Below are 27,760 nucleotides of genomic sequence, written 5' to 3'. Positions count from 1 at the left end.
AGGTGTAATTAACTCTGTATTTAAACCAAACCTAGTTCAAAAGCAAACCAGACTAGAAGTATACAATACATTAGCCCTACCAGTCTTAATGTATGGAAGCGAAATCAGGACAATAAAACAAAAAGACAAAGATTAATAACAGCAGAAATGAAGTTTATGAGAAAAACTGCAAAGTATACCCTATTTGATCACAAAAGAAATGAAGAAATTATGAAAGAATTAAACCAAGAACCAGGAATTGAAAAAATTAAAAAATATAAACATAAATGGATGGAGAATGAAAACAGAAAGATTACCAAAATAAGCCTTAAAGTACAAGCCATTAGGAAAAAGAAAACCAGGACGTCCTCTTAAATGATTCAGCGATGACTTCTAAGGCCGGAACAGGCTATGCTAGGCCTAAATCCTTGATACGCATGATGATGATAGTGTAATCCTTTATCCAAGTGTAAGCAAACAAAGTTTACGGCTGAGGTATCTTCAGAACTGGGACAACTCATGGCAAAGGTGGACAAACTTCACATCACTTGCTTTAGTATCCCATAATGCAAAGCACACATCCTTGATGACATGTATAATGCTATGCATTATGGGAAGGGTCACTACCCAGACCGGTTTCGACCATTATTAAGGTCTCTTCAGTGGGAGCCAGACCCAGAGGTGATACCAAGGTTGAAGCAATGCAAAAGTCATATTTACCTATACGAGTTGCCAAAAGATGTCACCTTATTAATAAATTACTCTGGATTACACTTGGATAAAGGATTAAACTAAATATATAATTTAAAGCAGGGGTGGGCAAGTTCTTTGGTAATAAGAGCCACATATAATACATTTTTGAATGTTCAAGAGCCGCAGAAAATATTATTTTAAAATTGTATTTATAAATAACTCACCAAAGAAGGATATGTTTAATCTCTACTTGTTGAAGGCTTTGATTGAGTCTTCATTTGTGCAGTTAATAGTTTGGCTGGTAGGATGTCAAAGCTGTTCTAACAAGCTCAGTGAGGTAGCTGTAGAGAGGATAGCACGATGTTATGTTTTGATTTAACAAATTTAATTGCAGAGAAGAGAGATACACAGCAGTAAGTTGTCCCAAAAACAGAGTATTCAGAAGCCAGTTTTCTGAAGATTGGGATTTGTTTCCAAACGTCAGCTACAGATGAGCTTTTATGACTAGCTTCAAACCTACATATTCCTGGCTCAATAAGCTCATTCTCTATTGAAGCAACATCCATGGTAAAAGGTGCAACATCCATCGTTGATGACATCAATCACAAAAGGATTCACAAGAAATTCAAAACATGGCTTTAACTTTTTTAGTTTCTCAAACCTATTCTCAGAATCATTCTAAAGTGTTTCTAAGTTTCCTTCATATTGTTTCAGTTTACTGTGTTCTGCATGGATAGAAAAATTAGAACTCAATGGTGGACACAGGATGTTAAAAGTGGTGAAGGAAAAGAAGAAAGCATATCAGAAGTTCCTGGCAAATAAGTCAGCTTGTGCTCTTAGACAATACAGAGACAAATGTAAGAAAGCTAAACAGTGTGTAAAACTAGCTAAACAAAAGTCATGGGAGGACTTTGGCAAGAACATAGAAAATAAATATCAAGAAGGTGGCAAAATATTCTGTAGGTTGTTGAAGAAGCTTAGGAATGGAGGAAAGAGTACTGTAAAAGGAGTTAGAGATGATAAAGGTGACATGAAAACGGGAGAAAAAGATATCCTTGAAGTATGGAGTAATTATTTCGAAAAATTGCTAAATGAAACAAGCAGTGATAGCACAGTAGCAAAAAACACTGACCAGGCATGCAGTCAGGAATATATATCCATACTGTAAGTAGAAAAAGCCATCCAAGGCTTGAAATGTGGAAAGGCAGCAGGAGTAGATGATATTCGACCAGAAATGCTGAAGTATGGTGGTATAAAAGTCATACAGTGGCTGCACTGCATAGTTCAGAATGCCTGGACAGAGGGACGAATTCCCGATGATTGGAGTAGATTTCTCATAGTACCCATATATAAAATGTGAGAATTACAGAGGCATATCCCTTCTGAGTGTTCCTGGTAAGATATATGCAAGTATACTTGAGAAACGGTTGAGAAGAATTGTGGAAGAAAAGCTTGGTGAAGAACAAGCTGGATTCAGGTCAAATAGAGGTTGTCAGGATCAGATCTTCACTTTATGACAAATTGTGGAGAAATCATGGGAATATAACAAAGATCTGTATTTAAGTTTTGTCGATTTGGAAAAGGCATATGAAAAGGTGCCAAGATAGAAGCTATTCAATACGCTACAGTTATATGGTGTCAATGGGACATTATATCAAGCAATACTTAGTCTTTATTTGAGTTGTAAGTCAGCAGTTAGAATTGAAGGAAGTACAGGAAGGTGGTTTAATGTTAAATCTGGTGTGAAACAAGGATGTACATTATCCCCTCTGTTATTCATTATCTATATAGATCACATTATGAAGGAAAGTGGGTATTAAACATGATATCAATATTGAAGATGTTAATGTCAGCTCTTTGCTTTATGCGGACGATGTTATACTTCTAAATAAATCCGCTACAAGTCTGCAAGATTCCCTGATTAAATTGAATAACTGTTGTAATGGATATGGTATGAAAGTCAGTAATAAACAAAGACAATGAAAATAGGCAGAATCGTTGAAAATGTCAACTGTGTTGTGAATGGAGAACATGTGGAACAAGTAAAACATTTCAGCTACTTAGGCACAATTTTTAGTGAAGATGGTCAATTAAAAATGGAAATAGACAACAGAATCAACAAAGCTGGTATGGTAGGAAGTCAATTGAATAAATTCATATGGAATAAGAGAGAAACTAGTAGGAACACTAAATTAGCTGTATACAAGACAGTGTTCAAACCAGTTTTAACTTATGGATCTGAGAGCTGGGTCAGAAGTAAAACACTTGACCAAAGACCACAGATATGAGAGTCCTGAGAAAGATTAGAGGCGTTAACAGATGGCATCAATGGCAATATATTAAAAACAAGGATATTAGTAAAGAACGTGCCATTGGCAGCATCCAGGAATGCATTAGCAGAGCTAATCTCAGGTGGTATGGTCACTGAAACAGAATGGGTGAGGAAAAATTAGCAAATCAAGTGTTCTCTGCCAAGTCGGCAGGAAAACGACCCAGAGGAAAACCAAGATATAGGTGGATTGATACGGTGCAAAGTGCCCTAGATGGTAGAAATATAAGATCTGGTAATATTGTAGTCTTGACAAGTAACAGACTGATTTGGAGGAAAATTGTAGATAGGAAGTTAGTAATGATGTAAATTTTTTGATGTAGTACTATCATATCCTGTACACCCCTTGACGGTACATGGCAGGAATTTGATGAAGATGAATTTCAGCATCAGGAAAAGCAGTTATTCTTAATTTAAGATTGGAAAAGTGCTGAAATTTCTTTGTTGCCAGATATCTTTGAAAATTCAGATGCAAACTTTTTATGATTACATTCTTGGTGGTACATTAAATTACTGCCTTTAAAGTGGCTGATGGTTGTATGACAGATAAGACACAGGCACCCTTTTTCACCCTTAACACTAAAAGCAAAATCATCCTCCCATTGTTGGTTAAACACTCTTTTCTTGTTCATATTTCCGTTTTATTCTCTTCTGGTGCTCAGTCATTATAAAAAAGGGTTTCATAACTTTCAATAAAATCAATATTAAGTATTTATTAATCAGAAAAATACTTATCTACACTACACTAGTTATGTTCCGATACTACCACAAGCGCGTAACTTCTGTGTAATTCATGAAGAGTAATGACGCAGAGTCCAGGCAACGTAGGCAGTGGGTAATGCAACGATCATAGTAGTTACTTTTGGAACTAATTTTGATGGGAGTGACACAGGCCATGAAATGTCCTAATACTTTTTACCAACCATATACGATAATAAAATCCCCGTTAACAACCCTTTTGAAAGCTAAAAATTTAAAGTTTCAAAATATCTGTTTTTTTATTTATCTTTAAAGCATTTACGAAATAAAATATTCTAATATTGGTGCATACTATACTACTATAGATTATTAATATAAAAGTATAGAAAAAATGGCAATGAAAACCAATATTGTCTTGGGAGCTGCACAGAGTAGCTTTGGGAGCCGCATGCGGCTTGCGAGTCGCAGTTTGCCCACCACTGATTTATCGTCTAACCAAGTGAAAAAAAACTTCCAACATCGTTCTCTAATCCAGAGTAATTTATTAATAACTGGTGACACTTTTTGACAACTCATATAGGTAAATATGACTTCTTCACTGCTTCAACCTTGGTATCACCTCTGGGTCTGGCTCCCACTGAAGAGACTTCAGTAAAGGTTGAAACCAGCCTTGGTAGTGACCCTTCCCATAATGCATAGCATTATACATGTCTGCAAGAAGATGTTCTTTGCATTATGGGATACTAAGGCAAGTGATGTGAAGTTTGTCCACCTTTACCACGAGTTGCCCCAGTCCTGAAGATACTTCAGATGCAAATTTTGTTTGCTTACACTTGGATAAGGATTAAACTAAATATATAATTAATAGTCTAACCAAGTGAAAAAAAACTTCAAACATTGTTCTCTAATCCAGAGTATTTTATTAATAAAGTGTGTGACACCTTTTGGCAACTCGTATAGGTGAATATGACTTCTGCATTGCTTCAACCTTGGTATCACCTCTGGGTTTGGGTAGTGACCATTCCCATAATGCATAGCATTACACATGTCCACAAGGAGATGTGCTTTGCATAATGGGATACTAAGGCAAGTGATGTGAAGTTTGTCCACCTTTGCCACAAGTTGCCCCAGTTCTGAAGATACTTCATGTGCAAACTTTGTTTGCTTACACACTTGGATAAAGGATTAAACTAAATATATAATTTATAGAGGATGGTCTGTAGACACAGATGCCTTAAGCCTCTCATTTCTAGCTTCCACCTTGCGTCTGATATCTAGAGGCCAGTCAAACAATAGATTTTTTTCATGAGGTGCCTGTCTCAAACAACCAGTAATGACTCTACATGTCTCATTTAAGGCAACACCTACCTGCTTAACATGGTAGGATCTATACCATACCGTATTCTGCCGCCAAGTAACATAGAACCAAGGCAATGGTCCTTATTGTTTGATCTTGTGTTCCCCAGGTAGTGCCAGATAGTTTCTGGAGAATATTATTCCTTATAGTCACTTTATGTTTTGTATTTATACAATGTCTTTTATAAGTGAGAGCGTGGTCTAAAGTTACTCTTAAGTATTTAGGTGTTGGACAATGATCTAAGTTAGAACTCTCTGAAGTTATTTGTAGTTTCCTTGTTGCCTGTTTATTCTTTAAATGGAAAACACAGACTTCAGTATTTAGGGGATTAGGTTTCAACTAGTTTTCAGTATAGTAAAGACTGAGTTCAATCCGTGGTTCAGTGAGGTTTTGTTATACATTCTCAAAATGATCGGCCTTAGTATCTGCTGTAGCCAATGGCATGATCATCAGCATAGATCAAACTTTTTGTATCTTTGGATAGAGGCTGGTCTACATTTGTCTAGATGTTAAAAAGCATCGGGACCAGAACACTATTTTGAGGAAGCCGTTCTTTTAAATCTTTTTGACTATGTTGTCCTTGAAATTCAACAAAAAAATCTTTGATTCTGACGAAAGCATCCAGACCAGCTGCATTTCCTTTCTTACAAATTTTAATTGCCCTATTAAGTTCTTCCATGATAAAAGATTTGGAGAAAATATTTCTTTCTTTTACATATTCCTTTGATGTCCTATCTTTTGTATTCGAACTGGATTTATGGGTTTGCCATTTTTAAGAAGTTGGTGTGTAATTTGATTTACTGAGACATTAGAATGTGTAGAAGTTCTGTTTTGGTCATTGCTGAGGTGTCTAAGTAACCTCTGAGTTTTTGGCTACTACTTCCCATATCTATTTCATTCATTAACTTTATCCATTGTGCACGTTTTGCTTCAGATATAGATATAGACTATAGTAAGTGGACAACAAATTGTCCGCTTACTATAGTTTCATGACTAAAATGATCTCTTTCAAATAAATTGCAGTATTCTATCAGTTAAGCAGTTGTAATAAATTTAGTTTAATCCTTTATCCAAATGTAAGCAAACAAAATTTCCACCTGGAGTATCTTCAGGACTGAGGCAACTCGCAGTAAAGGTAGACCAAACTCTCATCACTCCTTGTCTCAGTATCTCCCATAATGCAAAGCACATCTTGTTGCAGACATGTATAATGCTGTGTATTAAGGGAAGGGCAACTACCCAGACTGGTTTCGACCTTTATTGAGGTCTCGTCAGTGGGAGCCAGACCCCAGAAGTGGTGATACTAAGGCAGAAGCAATGGAGAGGTCATATTTACTTATACGAGTTGCCAAAATGTGTACCACCTTATTATTAAATTACTCTGGATTTAGAGAAAGATGTTGGAAGTTTATTTTTCACTTGGTTAGATTGTAATAAATTTATATTATAATCTAATATAAAATTATTATATATAAATTTATAATAAATATTTATTGCATCTGAAGTATCTTCAGGACTGGGGAAACTCGTGGTAAAGGTGGACAAACTTCACATCACTTGCCTTAGTATCCCATAATGCAAAGCACATATCCTTGCGGACATGTATAATGCTATGTTAAGGAAAGGGCAAATGCGAGACCTCAATAAAGGTCGAAACCAGTCTGAGTGGTGGCCCTTCCCTTAATGCATAGCATTATACATGTCCACAAGTAGATGTGCTTTGCATTATGGGAGATATAAGGAGTGATGAGAGCTTGGTCCACCTTTACTATGAGTTGGCTCACTCCTGAAGATATTTCAGGTGCAAACGTTGTTTGCTTACACTTGGATAAAGTATTAAACTAAATTTATTATAGTCTAACTCAGTGGAAAATAAACTACGAACATCTTTCTCTTAAGCAGTTATCTCGGGAGTTAATCCCTGGAAATAGTTTTTCTACGTCCTTTTTGAGAAGGCTTCATGGGAGCACATCCAAATGGCTTCAATGAATTGGTCATAGGCCTCTGGAACTGGGTTAATATTCTTGATTTTCTTATGTAATAGGTTGAAAATTTTTTACCAGTTTTCCTTTTTAAAATTATATCTTTGTCTAAAGCAAACAGTTTGTGGTCGAATTGTTGCTGGTAGTTGACACATTATAGGTCAATGTCTTGAATTTGGAATAGTCATACAAACTGCGTTTACGTAATGGTGGGCTACCCTCTCACTAACGAAGATGACATTTAGATTATAGCCCCACTTCCATCTTCTTCTATAAAAGGAAGGAGGATGTTTACTATCATGGATAAGGAATAGCCGATATGATTCAGCCCATTCCAATACAGCCTCTCCATTCATATCATCTTGCAGGTAACCCCAGACACTATTGTGTCTATTAAAGTCTCCAATAAAGAAAGACACTTTCTGCCTGTTAAGATTGCCAGGAGGTTTAAAGGAGAAAGCTACGTTTAGGGATTTGTAGATGGAATAGATGACAGCATTACTCAAAATTCTATGTCAATTATCTCTGTAATTCTCCTCTGTAATAGATGTTGTGAGGATCTGAAGGTCTGGTCTGATGAAAATGGCACTCCATATTTGCTTTGAAGATGTTCTGCTGCCAATTTCATTTCTGGAATTTTCAGATGTCATTGATTTATATCTCTGTGTGTTTCTTGTATACACAGTATATCATAATTTAGTTCTTGACAAATTTTATACGCAAGTTCTTCTTTATGTGTTGAGAGATGATGAAATGATTAGATCTAAAACTCTCGATCCTTGTGTGCCCTCCTTTACATGCTGCCTGAGATCATTATTTCTTGTGAACTTGAGAAATTCATTTTACTTTTTCACAGGTGTTATCTCTTCATTCCAATCTATACTGCCATGATTAAAATCACCCAGAATAATAACCATGATGTTCCCTAATCAAAGTGGTTTTTACATTTCTTCACCACCACCCTCCACATTCCCTGGCCTAAAGCGACATCCAACTAAATATGTCCTCCTGTCACCCTCCACTTTACAACTCACTGCCTAATAACCATTGCCACTATTTTCCTCCTTCCTGCCTAACTTATGTGGACATAATTCCCCTGCTATCATCAGCATCACTCCCCCTTCCTTCTTGCCTTTCTGTCCTCAGGAAAAATGCTGTATCCATCCATTTCTATTCTTATTAGAATATCATCTTCATTCAACCACGTTTCACTTATTTCAATGATCTTGGGTGAATAAACTCAATCAATGAAACCATTTCATCTCCCTTATTTCTGATACTTCTGGCATTTGTAAAGAAACACAGCAGTTCATTTTTAGGTCCATAATCAATCCTATCCAAGCCACTTGGTTGTGATTTTCCCACAACACCTGCCCTTTCCCAGTTATCTTTATCACCACTTACCACACTCAGTCTCAACTTTTCCAACCGCATTGCAATATACTCCATTTCCATACACACATTCACTGCTACTTTCACTGCTGGGCTTCCCCTGTTTCTCTTTTCCTCTTGCATTCCCACACTACTACTGTTTCCTCTTCCAAATACTTCTGCATCTTCAATACCACTCTCCTGATCTTTCACTTCATCTCTCACATCTGATTTCTTGCTTGCATCACTGACTTGTCATAGTGATAGTGCTGGATATATTTTTTATGTTCACTGAGGCGGATTTTCGCAGTTCTTCCTGTCTGTATATAGTAGACTCGATGACACGAACAGGGCACTTCATAGACTACTGGATGTGATGAGGGAGAGATTCTGTCCTTGGGTGAACAGATGAGAGTTGCCAATTTCACGTATGGTTTAAATGCAGTGCATAGTTGGTGGTTGTGGTTGTTTCGCATACTTTTTGTGCTCTGAAGATGCTGGATAGAATACCAGCAAAATATTAGCAATAAGTTAATAAATAGTTATGTTCTTATCAGTCTGTGTTCTCGTCTGTACTGTTAGAAATAATCAACATATATGACGAACACATAAGCCTGCCCGCATGTTTGAGATCATACAGGGTGTTCGGGATAAATTTGACATATTTATAATCAATTATATTTTTCCGTAAGTTACATGTATTAACACACACTTCTCTTCATTTAAAAGTTTGGACCCTTCTTCATTCATATACAAGATGTCAGAAAGGATGGATAGCTGGAACCCACCTGAATCATGGAAGAGAATAACTTGTATCATGATGATTCGTGCCCGCCATCAAAATAAGGATATTACGACTGCTGCCCAATGCTCCCTGAATACAGTAAAAACAATCAGGCATGAACTAGAGACTTGCAATGGTGACTACGAGGATGTAGCAAGAAGAAAGATCCCTAGCAGACGATCTGATTGCGTTCGTACAGCAGAATTCCTCGCAAATCTGCAGGAACAGGTGTTGAGGAACCCTGGCATTGGAATTCGGGCTTTGTTCGTGGAGTTGCTAACTGTAGTCAAGCCCTGGATAACAAGGGTAGCCAATGGTAGGCCGTATGTATGGCAGCAGGATTCGGCCCCTTGCCACACCTCTGGGAAAAGTCAAAAATGGTTGTCTGAAAATTTCTACGACTTCACCAGTCCAAATGTTTGGCCTCCAAACTCCCCAGACCTTAACCCCATGGATTATTTTGTATGGGGCGCAGTTGAAAAAGACACCAATCGCACTTCCAGTAATACAAAAGCCCAGTTAATGGATAAAATTAAAACAGTTTTTGCGGCCCTTCCCAGGGAGACTGTAGCATCAGCTTGTTCGAGGTTCCGAAGCAGAATTGAAGCTGTGATCGATGCTAATGGTGGTTATTTTGAGTAAATCTTGTTGATAGTATTGTAATTAACTCTGCCTGTAATGTTTTTTTGTCAATTCATTAAATTTAATAGATACAAAAGAAGATTTTCTTTTTCCTTACGAAACTGTCAAATTTATCCCGAACACCCTGTATATATGTATAGTGCGTTTTTGAAAACAGTAGGTGTCAGTATGCATATGTTTGCTAGCAGAAGAAGATGAAAAAAAAAAAGACACTGCATCAGTATATCAATGCTGTGTCATTGCATACTGTCTTCCCATAAAAGCACTGTACATACACACACACACACACACACACACACACACTGTCTACGAACTTTTCAAGAAGCTGTATTTAGATATTCGTGAGTCATTTTTACATTGAAGAAATCATGCAGATTTGGAATCGAATCTTCCTCATTCTACAATCATCCCTAAATAATATGCACTGTAAGCTTTATAACAGGCACAGTTATTGAATTTATGATTCAGGCTTGCTCACTGAATAACAAGAGAATTGCTTTAATCCATAAATCAGGTTCTCCAAAATCTATTTTTGTTGTGTCTGTAAATTATGGAATGTTTTCCTTTTTCAGATAAAAGAACATATGATACTGTTTTGGGATATTTTAAAAAATTATGCTCTTTAACATCATGAGAGGTATCATGATATTTTCTAGCTAGATGGGACACCTCATCACCTCATTTTGTTTTTCTTTCTTAAATCAATCCTATCAATTATCATGCTCTCACATTCTTAGGAGAGAGTGGAGAAATTATGGTATGCAGTTCATTAGATCATTGTCTATAAAAATACCTGTAAGGAAGGAAGGCAAAAATGTTATTCTGTTTCTGCCTGGCTGCTGTTGCAAATAAAAATAGAAATACAGTTGACGCTTGAAACTATGTGGTGGTTAGGGATGCCGAACCCCTGCGTAGTTGAAAATCCGTGTGCAACTTAACTTTTGACTCCCCAAAAACTTAACTGCTAATAGCTTACTGTTGATCAGAAGCCTTACAGATAACATAAAGTCGATTAACACATATTTTGTATGTTATATGTATTAAATGCTGTGTTCTTATAATAAAGTAAGCTAGAGAGCAGAAAATGTTATTAAGAAAATCATGAAGAAGAGAAAATACATTTTCAGCATTATTTACTGTATTTATCGATACCGTAAGTATACGTTGTCTGTTTACAAGATGAATCGTCTGTCTCTCAGTACCTACATCAATATTGTCTTATATGATACAAAACACCCTAAATATTATACATATTATTAACATTAGACATCAAAAATGAAAAGATAATGTGAAAAAGAAATTCATATTTATTTACAAGTATAACGATTCATGCATTGGTAATGAAGAAGCAGCAATATGATTGCTTTATGGGAGCCTAGTGTAATTGATACGATTGCTTCACTGTACCTAGTCTGTACAGTAATGAATGAATCGTTATAATTTTTTTATTTTATGCTAATTAATTGATTGATGGAATTTAATTAATAACAGTTAATTTTATGCAGTTATGATTTAATACCGCATCTTTGTTTACATTTCTCTCAATTGCAAATGATATTATGTACAGTCTGTAAGTGTTTGTGTACATAAGGTTTGATAAATTATAACTTTTTATAATAGATTTGTGTATATTTTATGGTAGTCAATGATTTCATGACGTGCCTAACTTTTTCTTAACTTTCAATATTTCTAGACTACATGGTTCGTCTATTAATTTTTTCAAATTGTGGCAGATTTCCAAAAAATCTTCCAGTATACTTATTGAAAAAAAAATCAGTATATAAGTGGATCCATGTTGTTCAAGTGGTCAACTCTGATTTTAGAGAACTCTTAAAAGCAGATAGGAGTATTTCTGTTAACTGATGATCTGATAATCAGCTTCTGTCAAGGATGGTGTTATGAATTAGAATGGATATTTTGTATGTCATCCCAAAATTTCTTTTTGGGATCATGTATTATTTCCAGAAATGTATCCTGAAAAGGAATGCAATTTGTCTTGCAACAATAATTAGGCCTTTTTGGCAAAAATATTATATTTCCATTTTGGCTATCTGAGCTGAAGTTTGGTTTTTACTTTTCTAGGCTATATTATTTTGCAACTGGAATAATGTTACCATCTCACACAAAATTCCTATCTGGCACTTTCCTGTAAAGGATTTTAATTTTCTTCTATGCTGAGAGAGAGAGGGAGCAGCCTGACTCCCTTTAGGTCATGCTCTTTTTTGGGGGGGGGGGGGGGGGTTGGCAGTAAAATTTAACAATTTTTGTCATGTTTCTGAAAAAGATGAACAGCTGAATATTCACATCGAAAATTCCTTGCAAAATCATTTGTTAAATGTTGTTTTTTTTTTTTTTTTTTCAGTGTTTTTGAAGCATTTGGAAAAATAAAATCTTGTAAATTAGCCACTGCCAGCGTACCAGGAAAACATAAGTAAGTTTTATTATTTTAAATTCTTGAATTCCTTTTGAATATTAGAATATCTTTACTGCATAAATCTCAAGTGGATACGCAATGAATTTTCTCATGATATACACCAAATATGCATGCATCAAAAGATACAAATTAGAAACTGTATTTTTATAGATAGATAGGTAAAGACGTTATTATCAAAAATTAAACCAGTTCAGCTTATGTAAATTCTTTCTTTTTCAAAAAACTTTCATCCACATTTCTTGTCCATCCTCAGTGCAGTAGGTTACTTAGAACTACCATTATAATCTACTAAGAAAAAAAAGGAGCAGAGTAATTCATCATCAAATTCCTGACATGTACCCTCAAGGGATGTACAGGATATGATAGTACTACATGAAAAATTTACATCATTACTAACTTCCTATCTACAATTTTCCTCCAAATCAGACTGTTACTTGTCAAGACTCCAACATAATCAGATCTTATATTTCTACCATCTAAGGCACTTTGTACCGTATCAATCCACCTATATCTTGGTCTTCCTCTGGGTCATTTTCCTGCCAACCTGGCAGAGAACACTTGTTTTGCTAATCTTTCCTCACCAATTCTGTTTAAGTGACTATACCACCTGTGATTAGCTCTGCTAACACATTCCTGGATGCTGACAATGTCAAGTTCTTTCCTAATATTATCGTTTTTAATATGATAGAATGATTAGAGGCGTGAACAGATGGCATCAGTGGCAATATCTTATTAAAAATGAGGATATTAGGAAAGAACTAGACATTGTCAGCATCCAGGAATGCGTTAGCAGAGCTAATCTCAGGTTTAAACAGAATGGGCGAGGTAAGATTAGCAAAACAAGTGTTCTCTGCCAGGTTGGCAGGAAAACAACCCAGAGGAAGACCAAGATATAGGTGGATTGATACTTTACAAAGTGCCTTATACGATACAAATATAAGTTCTGATAATGTTTGAGTCCTGACAAGTAACAGACTGATTTCGAGGAAAATTGTAGATAGGAAGTTAGTAATGATGTAAATTTTTGATGTAGTACTGTCATATCCTGTACACCCCTTTAGGTTATATGTCAGGAATTTGATGATGCATTCCTGGATGCTGACAATATTAAGTTCTTTCCTAATATCCTCATTTTTAATATGATATTGCCATTGATGCCATCTGTTCATGCATCTAATCTTTCTCAGGACTCTCATATCTGTGGTCTTTGGTCAAGTGTTTTACTTCTGACCCAGCTATCAGATCCATAAGTTAAAATTGGCTTGAATGCTGTCTTGTATACAGCTAATTTAGTGTTCCGACTAATTTCTCTCTTATTCCATATGAATTTATTCAATTGACTTCCCACCATACCAGCTTTGCTGATTCTGTTGTCTATTTCTATATTTAATTTACCCTCTTCAGTAAAAATTGTGCCTAAGTAGCTGAAATGTTTTACTTGTTCCACAGGTTCTCCATTCACAACGCAGTTGACATTTTCAACGATTCTGCCTATTTTCATTGTCTTTGCCTTTTTATTGCTGACCTTCATACCATATCTATTACAACAGCTATTGAATTTAGTCAGAGAATCTTGCAGACTTGTAGCGGATTTATTTAGAAGTATAACATCATCCGCATAAAGCAAAGAGCTGACATTAACATCTCCAATTTTGATATCAGGTTTAATACCACTTTCCTTCATAATGTGATCCATATAGATAATGAATAACAGAGGGGATAATGTACATCCTTGTCTCACCCCAAATTTAACATTAAACCATCTTCCTGTACTTCCTTCAACTGCTGATTTACAACTCAAATACAGATTAAATATTGCTTGATATAATGCCCCATTGAGAATGTATAACTGTAGCGTATTGAATAGCTTCTCTCTTGGCACCTTGTCATATACCTTTTCCAGATCGACAAAACTTAAATACAGATCTTTGTTATATTCCTATGATTTCTCCACTATTTGTCGTAAAGTGAAGATCTGATCCTGACAGCCTCTATTTGGCTTGAATCAAGCTTGTTCTTCACGAAGCTTTTCTTCCACAATTCATCTCAACTGTTTCTCAAGTATACTGGCAAAAATCTTGCAGGAACACTCAGTATGGAAATACCTCTGTAATTTTCACATTCAGTTTTATTTCCCTTTTTATATATGGGTACTACGATAGCTCTACTCCAATCATCAGGAATTTGCCCCTCTGTCCAAGCCTTCTGAACTATGCAGTGCAGCCACTGTAAGACTTTTATACCACCATACTGATTTCTGGTCGAATATCATCTACTCCTGCTTCCTTTCCACATTTCAAGCCTTTGATGGTTTTTTCTACTTCAAGTATTAATATGTATTCCTAACTGTATGCCTGTGGATTGTTTTTTTACCACTGTACTATCACTGCTTGTTTTATTTAGCAATTTTTCAAAGTAATTACTTCATACTTCAGGGATATCTTTTTCTCCTGTTTTCATGTGACCTTTATCATCTCTAATTCCTTGTACAGCACTCTTTCATCCATTTCTAAGCTTCGTCAACAACCTCCCGAATATTTTGCCACCTCCTTGATATTTATTTTTTGTATTCTTCCCGAAGTCCTTCCATGACTTTTGTTTAGCCAGTTTTACAACGTGTTTAGCTTTCTTACATTTGTCTCTGTATTCTCCAAGAGCACGAGCTGATTTATTTGCCAGGAACTTTTGATATGCTTTCTTCTTTTCCTTCACCCCTTTTAACACGCTATGTCCACCATGGGGTTCTGATTTTTCTATCCTTGCAGACACTCTCACCACATGCCTTTCTGGCTGAATCAATCAGGGTTTTCTTCAAGGATTGCCAAATCTCCAAGGTTTGATTCCTGTTCTCAAACTCTTTCATTTTTTTTTTTTTCAATAAACTTTGTGTATTTTAGTCTACAGTTGACATCTGAGAGCTGATCAACTTTTATTTGCTTTAAAACTTTCTTGCATGCCATTCTGTTTAATATAAAATTCAATTTTATCCTGCTCAAGACTAAATAGTGATCTCTTCCAATTTCAAATCCTCTGTACACTCTGTTGTCCTGCACCATGGAGAAAACATCACTATCAACAATAACATAGTCAGTGAGATTTTTTTATTCCTCTCCATGTGAATTTATGCACATTTTTATTTTGGAACATGGTGTTAGTCATAACCAGTCCATGTCCTGAGCAGAAATCCAACAGGTATTTGCCATTATTAGTAGCTTTGCTCTTTTCTCCAAATTTTCCCAAAATATTTTTGTATGTCTGACAATCATTTCCTACTCTGCTATTTAGATCCCCAACAAGGACCAACTTTTCCTTTTTCATTGTGTCAGTTGCTTTCTCTAAAGACTCAAAAAATTCCTCCACTTCTACCTTAGTAGAACTTTCTGTGGGACCATAGGCACAAATAAGTCTCATTGTCCAGTTCCCCATTCTGATATTTGCCCACATCACTCTACTTGAGACTGCCTGCCATTCAAGAAGATTATCCTCTCATTTAGTGTTGAATACTATGGCTACTCCTTCTTTTCCTTGATTGTCATTGCCTGAATATAACATTTTGTATTTATTGCTCAAAAAGATCTCACCAGTTTTTGTCTTTTTTGTTTCAGTCACCCCTATTATGTCGATCTGGTACTTATCTAATTCCTCAGCTAGCTCCATTTCTTTGCCATTCAGGTTTCTTATGTTGATAGTACCGATCTTTAACTCTGGTGATGTTGAGTTGGGGTGTGTTTTCAGATTTGTTCCAGTAGCTGACTTTTCGCTGTTCACCCTGGTTTCCTGGCGAAAACAACTGGGGCCTTGTTTAACCGGGCGACGCCCCCAGCCGGCATGAAATTTTGTCATGTTGTACCATCATTTTGTATTTTGGTTTAACCCAATAAGAATACAATTTGGTCGGCTAAATCCCAAATTGCCAGCTCATCATCTAACAATATTTCCGTTTTATGATTCTATTATTCTATATTATCTTATACATATGTATCAGCATGTATATATATATGTATATATATCAGCACACTCCTGCCAGCACATCGATGCTATGTGCTGGCTGTAGAGCAAAATGAAAGAGGAAATCTTTTGATATGACTCTTGAACAGCTGAAAGCTGTAGTCCTTGGAACAGATAGATCAGATATGCTGATCCAAAGGACAGCGATAGATAGCACAAAAGAAAAAGATGAAGAGAAATTGCTTCCGTAAGTTCAAAGTGGCAAGTAAATAAATGTTGACTATTAGGTGCTTGTGTTCTTACAGTTTGGGAAGAAAATGAATGAATAACATTGTCTAACTCAATGGAATATTATTAATAGAAATTCCTATAAAAGAGGCATAAGATCAAAACATCTGTGAGGGAGAATTAAGCGGCTAGCTTTCTTCTAGATAGCATCACACAATCTGCAGGAGGATTTATAGGTAAACCATCCCAAATGTGTGCACATTTGGAATGGTATTCTAAAGTTGAATGGAGTTTGAAATTGTTGTACAGTGAATGCGTTCATGTGAAATGGCTATGAGAAAAGAACTGATGGAGGTCGAAAGAGGTGTTGTGATAGGATGTCATGTCGCAAGCCTATCTGTTTGGCAAATTGTTGACAAATTGGGCCATCTCAGGTCAACAGTCAGTGATACCATACAAAGGTGGAAGCATCAGGAGTCAAATGCTACCTGCAGTGGATAACCTACCACTCTCACCAAATATGATGGGCAAATCTGATCCTGTTTGTCTTTATCCAGTATTATCATGTATAAGAGAAGCAAATTAAAATCTTTCCTGTGAGTCATGATATCGGACTGTACTTCTCTGGTAGCATTGAAGTTCACAAGGATGTCCTCTCCCCATCAAAGAATAAATAATAGTGGTGAGAAAACTTTAAGGCATTGATTATGGAAGACCTGATGAAAGTATGTATCAAATGAAGAAGAGGAATTTTTCTGACCTAATTGCATTACAAACACATCAAAAGAAAACAAAGGTGATATTACAATTGGTAGACTCCTCTCCTATTAATTCCAGCAATATTAAAGTTACACTTAGTGTGTGTATGTGTTCTAATTATCATTTAGTTCATTGAACTTGCAATGATTCATATGCTGAGGAATGCAAATATTAAACTGGGGATTACAGTTTTCATTATCATCTCCCTAACAGTCATCATAATACAGACACACCATGCATTGTGTTAAAAAAAAAAAAAAACACAATGCCACCTTCATTGTTATTTTTTTAAAATAGTCATGTACTTTCCATGATTTCATTCATTAAAGAAAACTCAATCCTGTAACATTTCTGTATCGAATAAAGATTAGTTTGTTTTCGATTTACATCCAAAACAACTAAGGCTATGCGGCCTTAGTTGTAAATTGTAAATTCAAAGTAGCAATGAAGGTGGTTGTAAATTAGTTGCTTTGGCTGTAAATTTTGTAAGTGGTGTTCTTCTAGTTGTTTTTCTTGTTTTGCAGGGTGATAAAGATTGACAGTTCAACGAGTTCAGAAATGCAGATTTTTCATAAAATTTTTCAAAAAATTAATTTCTTGTTTTACATTTTACCCTAGGAAAATAATTTACCTAAAGCAAAAAGTTTTTTTTTTTTTTTTTTTTAAAATAAGAATTAGCAAGCTTTCTTGGGATAAAAGGATGTGAGATAGAATGAAAGTGCATTATTTTGCATTAAAATTTGTTGGGGCATTGTACTGAATTAACTACTGAAATAAAACTTCTACTTTGTTCTTGCAGCATGGTATGGATGATGCATTATTATTTTCATTTCAAATTTTGTCAAATATAGAATAGAAATATAGAAAAAAATATAGATAGATAAATATCGATAGAAAAAATACAAAAGTTTCTAAAATTATAGATATATGTATATAACAAAAGGAAATCTCTCTCTCACTCACACACACACCCACAGTTGTCAAGAAGTAATAGGGAAGTCAGAGAATTTACATCATCATCAAATTCCTGCCATGTACCCTCAAGGGGGTGTACAGGATATGATAGTACTACATGAAAAAAATTACATCATTACTAACTTCCTATCTACAATTTTCCTCCAAATCAGTCTGTTACTTGTCAAGACTCCAACATTATCAGATCTTATATTTCTCTCGTCTAAGGCACTTTGTACCATATCAATCCACCTATATCTTGGTCTTCCTCTGGGTCATTTTGCTGCCAACCTGGCAGAGAACACTTGTTTTGGTAAACTTTCTTTGCCCATTCTGTTTAAGTGACCATTCCATCTGAGATTAGCTCTGCTAACACATTTATATGCTGACAATGTCAAGTTCTTTCCTAATATTCTCGTTTTTAATATGATACTGCCATTGATGCCATCTGTTCATGCCTCTAATCTTTCTCAGGATTCTAATATCTGCGATCTCTAGTCTTTGGTCAAGTGTTTTACTTCTAACCCAGCTCTCGTTTGAACACTGTCTTCTATACAGCTAATTTAGTGTTCCGACTAATTTCTTTCTTATTCCATATGAATTTATTCAGTTGACTTCCCACCATACCAGCTTTGCTGATTCTGTTGTCTATTTCTATATTTAATTTACCATCTTCAGTAAAAATCATGCCTAAGTAAATGTTAATGTTTTACTTGTTCCACAGGTTCTCCATTCACAACACAGTTGACATTTTCAGTGATTCTTCATATTTTCATTGTCTTTGTCTTTTTATTGCTGACCTTCATACCATATCTATTACACCAGTTATTCAATTTAGTCAGAGAATCTTCCAGACTTGTAGCTGATTTATTTAGAAGTATAACATCATCCACATAAAGCAAAGAGCTGACATTAACATCTCCAATTTTGATATCATGTTTAATACCACTTTCCTTCATAATGTGATCCATATAGATATAATGAATAACAGAAGGGATAATGTACATCCTTGTCTCGCCCCAGATATAACGTTAAACCATCTTCCTGTGCTTCCTTCAATTCTAACTGCTGACTTACAACTCAAATGAAGACTAAGTATTGCTTGATATAATGCCCCATTGACACCATATAACTGTAGCATATTGAATAGCTTCTCTCTTGGCACCTTTTCATATGCCTTTTCCAAATCGACAAAACTTAAATACAGATCTTTGTTATATTCCCATGCTTTCTCGACTATTTGTCGTAAAGTGAAGATCTGATACTGACAGCCTCTATTTGGCCTGAATCCAGCTTGTTCTTCACCAAGCTTTTCTTCCACAATTCTTCTCAACTGTTTCTCAAGTATACTTGCATAGATCTTGCCAGGAACACTCAATAGGGAAATACCTCTGTAATTCTCACATTCAGTTTTATTTCCCTTTTTATATATGGGTACTATGAGAGCTCTACTCCAACCATCGGGAATTCGTCACTCTGTCCAGGCTTTCTGAACTATGCAGTGCAGCCACTGTAAGACTTTTATACCACCATAATTCAGCATTTCTGGTCGAATATCATCTACTCCTGCTGCCTTTCTACATTTCAAGCCTTTGATGGCTTTTTCTACTTCAAGTATGGATATGTATTCCTGAATGCATGCCTGGTCAGTGTTTTTTACCACTGTGCTGTCATCACTGCTTGTTTCATTTAGCAGTTTTTCAAAGTAATTACTCCATACTTCAAGGATATCTTTTTGTCCCGTTTTCATGTCACCTTTATCATCTCTGAACTCCTTTTACAGCACTCTTTCCTCCATTCCTAAGCTCTCATTGGACATTAGGTCAGAAGCCCTTGTTGGTTCTCCGCATTCCTTTAAAGGCTGTGGAGGTCTGCTCTCAGTTATACAGCTTTGACCCTTAAGCACCCCCAGAATTTACATCTAAGCAGAATATAAATAGCAAAATCTAATGTTTAGACACAACAAAACAGAGGCTAGTTACAAAAATTCAAAGTGTTTTTGCCATTCACATTAATGCATTTATCAACTGTTTTCACCTGACATAAATTTGTGTGCAAGTATGAAACCTTTGACTATTTCTTGCTTAATTGTTCAACTTTTGCAAGCATGAACTGCATTTTGTAGAGTGCTCAGAAGAGTGAGGATAAGTTCTGCTGATCAGGTAAGTTACTCATCTATAGTGATCCATCCACCATTAAGGAAAATGTTCATCCAGTCAATTGCACTCAATTGTACTGTAATGGGCCAGTGCCCCATCATTCTGGAACTACATTTCATCAGTATTTGACTTGTTAGCTACACCTGTAAGGAATGCATTATCCAGCATGGCCACAATGACACTCATCCATTTTTTGTTAAAAACATGTATTAAAAAAATCAATGAGATTAGTAACAGAAATCCCAATCCAAATGGTGACATCAGAGGTGTTGACACCTTTTCAATTTCAATATGCAGATTTTCACTTCCTTGAACTATGTTGTGCCAATTGATGTGGTCCCTCAGTTTGAAAGTTGCTTCATCATTCCACTTTTTTTTTTTTTTTCATGTAAGGCACCATTCTTGGACATTTTTTTCCTAAAAATTTCACAGAACTCCAATCACCAATCTGGATTATCATTCATAGTATGCAGCAAATGAGGATGCCTTTCAAGTTGAGCTTGTGACGTATCTTCTGAAAGAATGTTCTTGAAATGCTATCTTGTTTAGTTCACCTGGTAGACTTTGTTGGACTTCTTTTAGACCCATCATTGACATAGTGAAACAATATGAAGGAACAGGGAATGATTGCGATAAAATGATGTTCTTCAAAGTGTTCCATGGATTATGAACAAACAGCCTCAAAGCTCACCATGTCAGAGTTGGAAGGAGGAGGGGGGTCTCTCAGTTTAAAATCGAAATCTGAAGTGCTCTTTATAAACGGTGATTTTCCTGTGTGGTTACTGAGAAGATTGATCAAAATTTTAAAAACTTGCAAATAGCATAGCAAACCTAGTACCACTAAGTTTGGTTGAATGTTTGTTTTATAAAAATGATTGATAAAAACTAATGTCACAAAGAGCATACTTTTAAGGAACAATTTAAACATAGCTAATAAATAATGAGTTGCAAAGGCTCAGAGTTCATATATCCTAATGGTAATATATTTTGAAATATTATTATTATTATTACCTCCAGGAAGTCACTCATCAAGGAAAGCCACAAATCACTCACACTACCTGTTATACCATCTCTTGAATTCATTCACACTACCTCCATAAGAGAGCAATTTCAATCATAATGAGGAGGAAGCTTTATGAGGGAGAGGGGAATCACTCCTTTCTTGACTGCATTTATTCTCAACTTCTATGGATTCTCTCCCCACCCTGAATAAAAGGAAAAATTCCATCTACTGGTATCCTTATGATCTTGTCAGAATTTTTTAGGTTTCTATCATACACCTTCAACCTTTCTTCTGTTTGCTAACATCTGCGGTCCACATATTCTCAATTCAATTCTCAAGTCCCAGTATTATCTTTAACACTCTTTTCACTTTTTATACTGTATCTGCATCACCTCTGAAACCAGAAGACCAGATCTGTGAAAAGTAGTCCAGATGAGATTGTATCAAACTCTTGTAAGGAGGCAAAAATTGCTTTCTTATCCTTACATGTCAATGTTTGTTTCAGCATTGCAATTATCATCTGCATCATATTTTCAATCTTTGTTATATGACCACTGAACTTCAACTTCTTATTTACTAAAACTCCAAGATCTCCAGCCTGGTCAGCTGCTTTTAGCATTATCCCACCAATATGATACACCATTGGATATCTCATTACACCAAAGTGCATAACTTTCCATTCACTAACATTAAACTGATGGCCATTTCACATTACCATAATTCCAGCTCATTCAAATCATTCTGAACTATTCATTCACATTCCTGATGTGAATCGCTGGATTAGCAGAGATGGTCCAATCCCATGGCCCCCCGAGGTCACTGGACATTACAACCCTAGACGTGTTACTGGCGGTGCACACGTAGAAGTTGTTCATTGACATTTTTCCTATATGTTATGCATTGAAGTCTAACTTTGTGTTCCATTTCAAGCCTTTCTTTGTATCATCAGTGAATAGCTATATGGCTTCTGTCAAATCCTTTCCAATATCATGACTGCAAAGTCTGAATAACAGTGGACTAAGGAGTGGAATAACAAGTTATTAATTCTTTTATCCAAAGTAATGGTTTATAATCCAATCCCATATCCTCCAACTTAGTTAATAGCCTTCCATGCATGATGTATATACAGGGTGTCCACAAATGTTTACCCTGATTTCAACTGACTATAATATTTTAACAATGAAATTAACTGAATAAATTTTGTTGCATGTTAACTTGGGCATTCATAAATTTTTCATATTGGTATCTTCAGTATACTGCATTTGTCATCAGGAGCACTGCTGCTGATTTTCTTTAAAAATGGCTTCAGTACAGGAAAAAGCCCAATGTGTTCTGTGGCTAGCCCAAACAAAATCTCTGGTTATAGTGCCAACGTTTGTGTACCACTTTGTGGTATGCAAACATTTGAAATTGTTTGCGTACAAAGTCCAAATTGCCCAGGAGATAAAGCCAGATGATCGTCCAAGGCTTGAAGAATTTGCTAACCTCATTTTGAACCTCATCGATGAGGATAATGATTTTTTGCAGCATTTTGTTTCTCTGATGAGGCAACGTTTCACGTGAGTGGAGTAGTCAACAGACACAATGGAAGGATCTGGGGATCTGAAAGCCCACATGCCATAAGAGAACACATTCAAGCTAGTCCAAAACTCATTGTGTGGTGTAGACTAATGCATGATCGAGTGATTGGCCCTTTCTTCTTTCTTGAAAAAGAAATTAATGGAAATGTGTACTTAGACATGCTCAATAATTATGCCATTCCCCAGCTATAGGAGATACAACCAAATGTTATCTTTCAACAGGATGGAGCCCCCCTCCCCCCATTGGTCTCGTGATGTTCACAATCGTCTTAATCGAGAATTCCCGAATCACTGGATTGGCAGAGATGGTCCAATCCAATGGCCCCCGAGCTCACCTGACATTATATCCCTAGACGTGTTACCGGCAGAGTGCACATGTTGAAGTTGTTCATTGACTTTTTTTTTCTATTTGTTATGCATTGAAGGCTAACTTTGTGTTCCATTTCAAGTATCCATTGAAGAGTTATAATATATTATAATCAGGGTAAACATTTGTGGACATCCTGTATATTCACTTGCCTTGTCTAACTTAGCCATAACATTATAAAATGTGAACGAGTTACACAAGCATCACATTTCCTTAGTAAACTCATCCTGTTCATTTAAAATATCATTTGCATAAGGATGAGGATAGTTATGAAAATTATAAGGTGCCAGCCAGAAAGGTTACAACTATTGTACAGAAAGTTAAGTGGAAGTACAAAAAGAAACTGGCTCCGCAAGCTAAAGACAACCCAAAAGAATTCTAGCAATATGTTGCAAGTAAAAAAAAAAAGAATGACATCGTTTACTAACTTCCTATAGATAATTTTTCTCCAAATTAATCTGTTTATCTATGAAGACTCCAATATTATCAGATCTTAAATTTCTGTCTTCTAAGGCACTTTTTACCTGGATCTTTGTCTTCCTCTGAGTCTTTATCCTGTAATCCTGGCAAAAACACGTATTTTGCTAATCTTTCCTCTCCCATTCTGTTTATGCACTTTTACCACCTGAGGTTAGCTCTGCTAACATGCTCCTGAATGCAAACAGCATCAAGTTCTTGTCACAGAACAGATTCTTTGTCACCCATTTCTGTATGCAATCTCCTACCAACTTTTCCAAAATCTTCACAACTCTAGAGATACTTATAGGTTTATAGTTAGCCTATAAATGGAAAAAATGTATGATAATCTCATTGCACAAGGTAATCATACATTTTTTCCATTCCTCTGAAAACTTCCCTGTGCCTAAGACTCAAATTGTACACCTAGGTTAAAGAATTAAGGAGTTCATCTCTTTAGCATCTGTGCTGATATCCTATCAGCCCTATTGCCAAATTCATTATAATCAAATTCTTGTCATCTATCCTCCAGGGATATACAGAATATTGTGATATTATTAATTGAAAAAGTTACATCATTTACTAACTTCCTATAGATAATTTTTCTTCAAATTAGTCTGTTTATCTATCAAGACTCCAATATTATCAGATCTTATATTTCTGTCTTCTAAGGCACTTTTTACCTAGATCTTTGTCTTTATCCTGTAATTCTGGCAAAAACATGCTTATTTTGCTAATCTTTCCTCTCCCATTCTGTTCATGCACCTTTACCACCAGAGGTTAGCTCTGCTAACATGCGCCTGAATGCATACAACATCAAATTCTTGTTTAATATCCTCATTTTTAATATTATACTGTCACTGCCACTATACATATGATACTACCACTCTCCTTTCATACTAATTCTTTTTTTTTTTACTTACAACATATTGCTAGAATTCTTTTGGGTTGTTTTTAGCTTGCAGAGCCAATTTCTTTTTGTACTTCTGCTTAGCTTTCTGTACAATAGTTGTAACCTTTCTGGCTGGCACCCTATAATTTTCATTACTAACCTCATCCTTATGCAAATGATATTCCTTCCATATAATCTTTTTCTTAAAAATCTCTTTGTTAATATGATCACTTCTGTTTCACTCCCATCCTATTTATTCTTCAAGCTTTAGGAATGCATTCTGATATTGCATCATTTAAGCATTACTAGCAATCTGGTTCCATGGTATCAGCTGCTATCTAGCAATTGATGGAACAGAACCTAGTATACTCCTCATTTGGTCATAATTTCCTGTTTTGTAATTCAGCACGTAACCTTTTCATAATGAGACATCTGTATACTTAGGCACTTCCGAGTCAGTGCAGCTTGATCACTGTGACCAACCCAAGGCAGAACAGTCACATCTTTGAGATCCCTCATGTCACTGTAATCAGATCTAACAGTCTTTCTTCCCAAGTCCCTTCTCAATCATGCTGCTTGTGAAATTGTTTTGCAACAGCTTAATAAATTCAGCGTCATTCTTCTCACAAGATTTCACTGCTACCCAATTAGTAGTTGGATAATTAGTTACCCATGATGATTGCTTATTGCCAATTAGGTTTGTTTGGCAATGTATTTTCTCATTACTAACAACTGATTCACGAGGTCTGTGGTACACCCACTGGATTGTTTGATGTTGTTAGTCCCCCCCCCCACACACACACACCATATAGCTTCATACTTACTATATCATGGAAAATTTCACTAATACTTGCAGTCATAGTCTTCTTCCATAACAACTCAAATCATCTGATATCATTAGCATCACATTCCCTCCTCCTCTGCTATCTTCTCTCCTTCCTAAAAATACACTAGACCTTTCATACACTCCTGGATATGATAAAGAAGAAATTTATTTCTAAATTTGTAAATTTAGCTCGTTTATTTATGAACGCCGAGAACGTTCAAAAATAAATTTTTCCATCAGTGCACTGCGTGATATCTGACATTTTGAACCAGGAGCTATATGATATCCTGGAGAGAATCTCCGACTCTACAGCCAATAAAGAATTTGCTAAAGTTAAAAACCAGCACCAGAAGAAATTTGAAATCCTCCAGCAACTCAGTGCTACGCAGTGTTTGCAATTATATCAAGATGGCATCGTTGTGAACTTATTATTGTTAACCTTAACCAAAGAAGCCACTAGTGCATTAAATCGAGGACAGAATTTTGCGTTACTCCTAAAGAAGTTCCAAACACCAAAATAATGGCTTCCGTTGAACGTGGAATATACGACCTGCCTCCAGCAATAGCCAATAATATTCGGTTAGACATGGCCAATATCCTAATCCATTCTAAGCCTCCCAATAATAATATCCCACTTAAAGAAATAATGGCTCTAAGAGAGCTACTCAATAATAACCACATTACGATAACCAAATCAGACAAAGGAAACGCAACTGTAGTAATGGATACAACAGAATATGAAAGCAAAATGCACACACTTCTCCAAGACATATCAAATTATAGATCGAGATCCCACCAACTCACAAAAGAATAAGGTGTGCAAGTTATTGAAAAAAGTCACTTCCTGGCCAAAAGAAACAGTCAACAAACTCGAACCCTTTCACGTTAAAACACCCAGAATATATGGAGCTCCAAAAATCCACAAACAAGGTACACCTTTATGCCCTATTGTAGATAGTATAAACAGTCCTATATGTAAACTAGCTAAACATTTAGCCAAACTACTAGCCACTTACACAAACAATTCTCCCTCTTTTGTTAAAAATTCTACCCACCTAAAAAGTATTTTAGAAAACCGCACTTTAAATAGTTCAGACCTAGTGGTGAGTTTTGATATCACCTCATTATTCACTAATGTACCATTGAGTGAAACACTTAACTTACTAAATTCACAATTTTCCCCCTGATATATTTCAGCTATTTAAATTTGCTGTACAGGCAGGTTATTTTACATGGAAAGGGGAAAATATACAAACAATTAGATGGGACAGCTATGGGATCCTTCCTTAGCCAACTTCTACATAGAACATCTGGAAAAGCTAGGTATCAACACAGCCACTCTCAAACCTAGTATCTGGCTACACTATGTTGATGATATGTTTGCTATTTGGCCGCATGGCTCAGACACATTGAATACATTTTTAGTGCATCTAAATAGCCCAGCACCCTAAAATCCACTTTACAATAAAACAGCCAATGACTGCCTGCCCTTCCTGGACACACTGAATCGTGCGTCTTCCAGAAGGTTCCTTATCATTTTCGGTTTATAGAAAACCCACACATACAGGGAGATATTTACACAAACAATCACACCACCCTTCTCAACAATATGGTATCTTAAAAACACTAACCCATAGAGCTAGAGCAATTTGTTCTAACGACATTGCTCTCACTGCTGAACTTTCTCACCTGTGCCACACCTTCCTAACCAATGGCTATTATCCTCATAAGATAGATAAAATACTAAATGCTACCCAGAAATCCCCCCCCCCCCCCACTATCTACCACAGAAGACTACAACAAAACTATCACCATCCCGTACATTAAAGGCACATCTGAAAAGATATCTAGGGTGCTTAACAAAAACACCAATTGCGCACCGTATTTAAACCTTATGTGAAATTGGCAACTCTCATCCATTCACCTAAGGACAGATTCACTCCTTTATCACCAGGAGTCTATGAAGTGCCCTGTTCTTGTCATCGAGCCTACTACGGACAGACAGGAAGAACTGTGGACGTCCGCCTCAGTGAACACAAAAAATATATTCGGCACTTTTGCTATGGCAAGTCGGGTCTGGCAGACCATGCTTTGGATACCTCAGCACACAGGATCAATTGGAAAAAAACAAAAGTACTGCACAGAAACTTCTACAAGTCAGAGAGGTTGTTCCTGGAATCAACAGAAGCCTTAAAACATACTCCAAACCTTAACAAGTATGGCTGTACAAATCTACCAATGATTTGGGAGACAATTTGTCCCAAGACCAAATTAATATTTATTTATTTTAATTTTATTTTTTTATTTTTTTTCAAAAC

The 27,760-nt window shown here is 36.0% G+C and overlaps 1 protein-coding gene across 2 annotated transcripts in view; it reads left to right on the top strand.

Annotated features, from left to right (window-relative positions):
- hfp (Poly(U)-binding-splicing factor hfp) overlaps window positions 1-27,760 on the top strand; it is a 370,731-nt gene that overhangs the window by 165,220 nt on the left and 177,751 nt on the right. For both annotated transcript variants that reach the window (XR_016548237.1, XM_090391729.1), the window contains exon 8: window positions 12,199-12,267. Coding sequence is in view for 1 of the 2 variants with exons in the window: in XM_090391729.1 (XP_090247855.1) it covers window positions 12,199-12,267 (69 nt within the window). In the remaining variant the exon portion in view is untranslated. The remainder of the gene's footprint in view (window positions 1-12,198; window positions 12,268-27,760) is intronic.

Source organism: Typopeltis vanoorti, chromosome 4 (genome assembly GCF_054136105.1).
Source record: "Typopeltis vanoorti isolate ZY-2024b chromosome 4, IOZ_Tvanoo_1.0, whole genome shotgun sequence".
Taxonomy (NCBI): domain Eukaryota; kingdom Metazoa; phylum Arthropoda; class Arachnida; order Uropygi; family Thelyphonidae; genus Typopeltis; species Typopeltis vanoorti.
The sequence above is the reverse complement of the archived record's forward strand: the minus strand, read 5'-3'. Positions and strand labels throughout refer to the sequence as shown.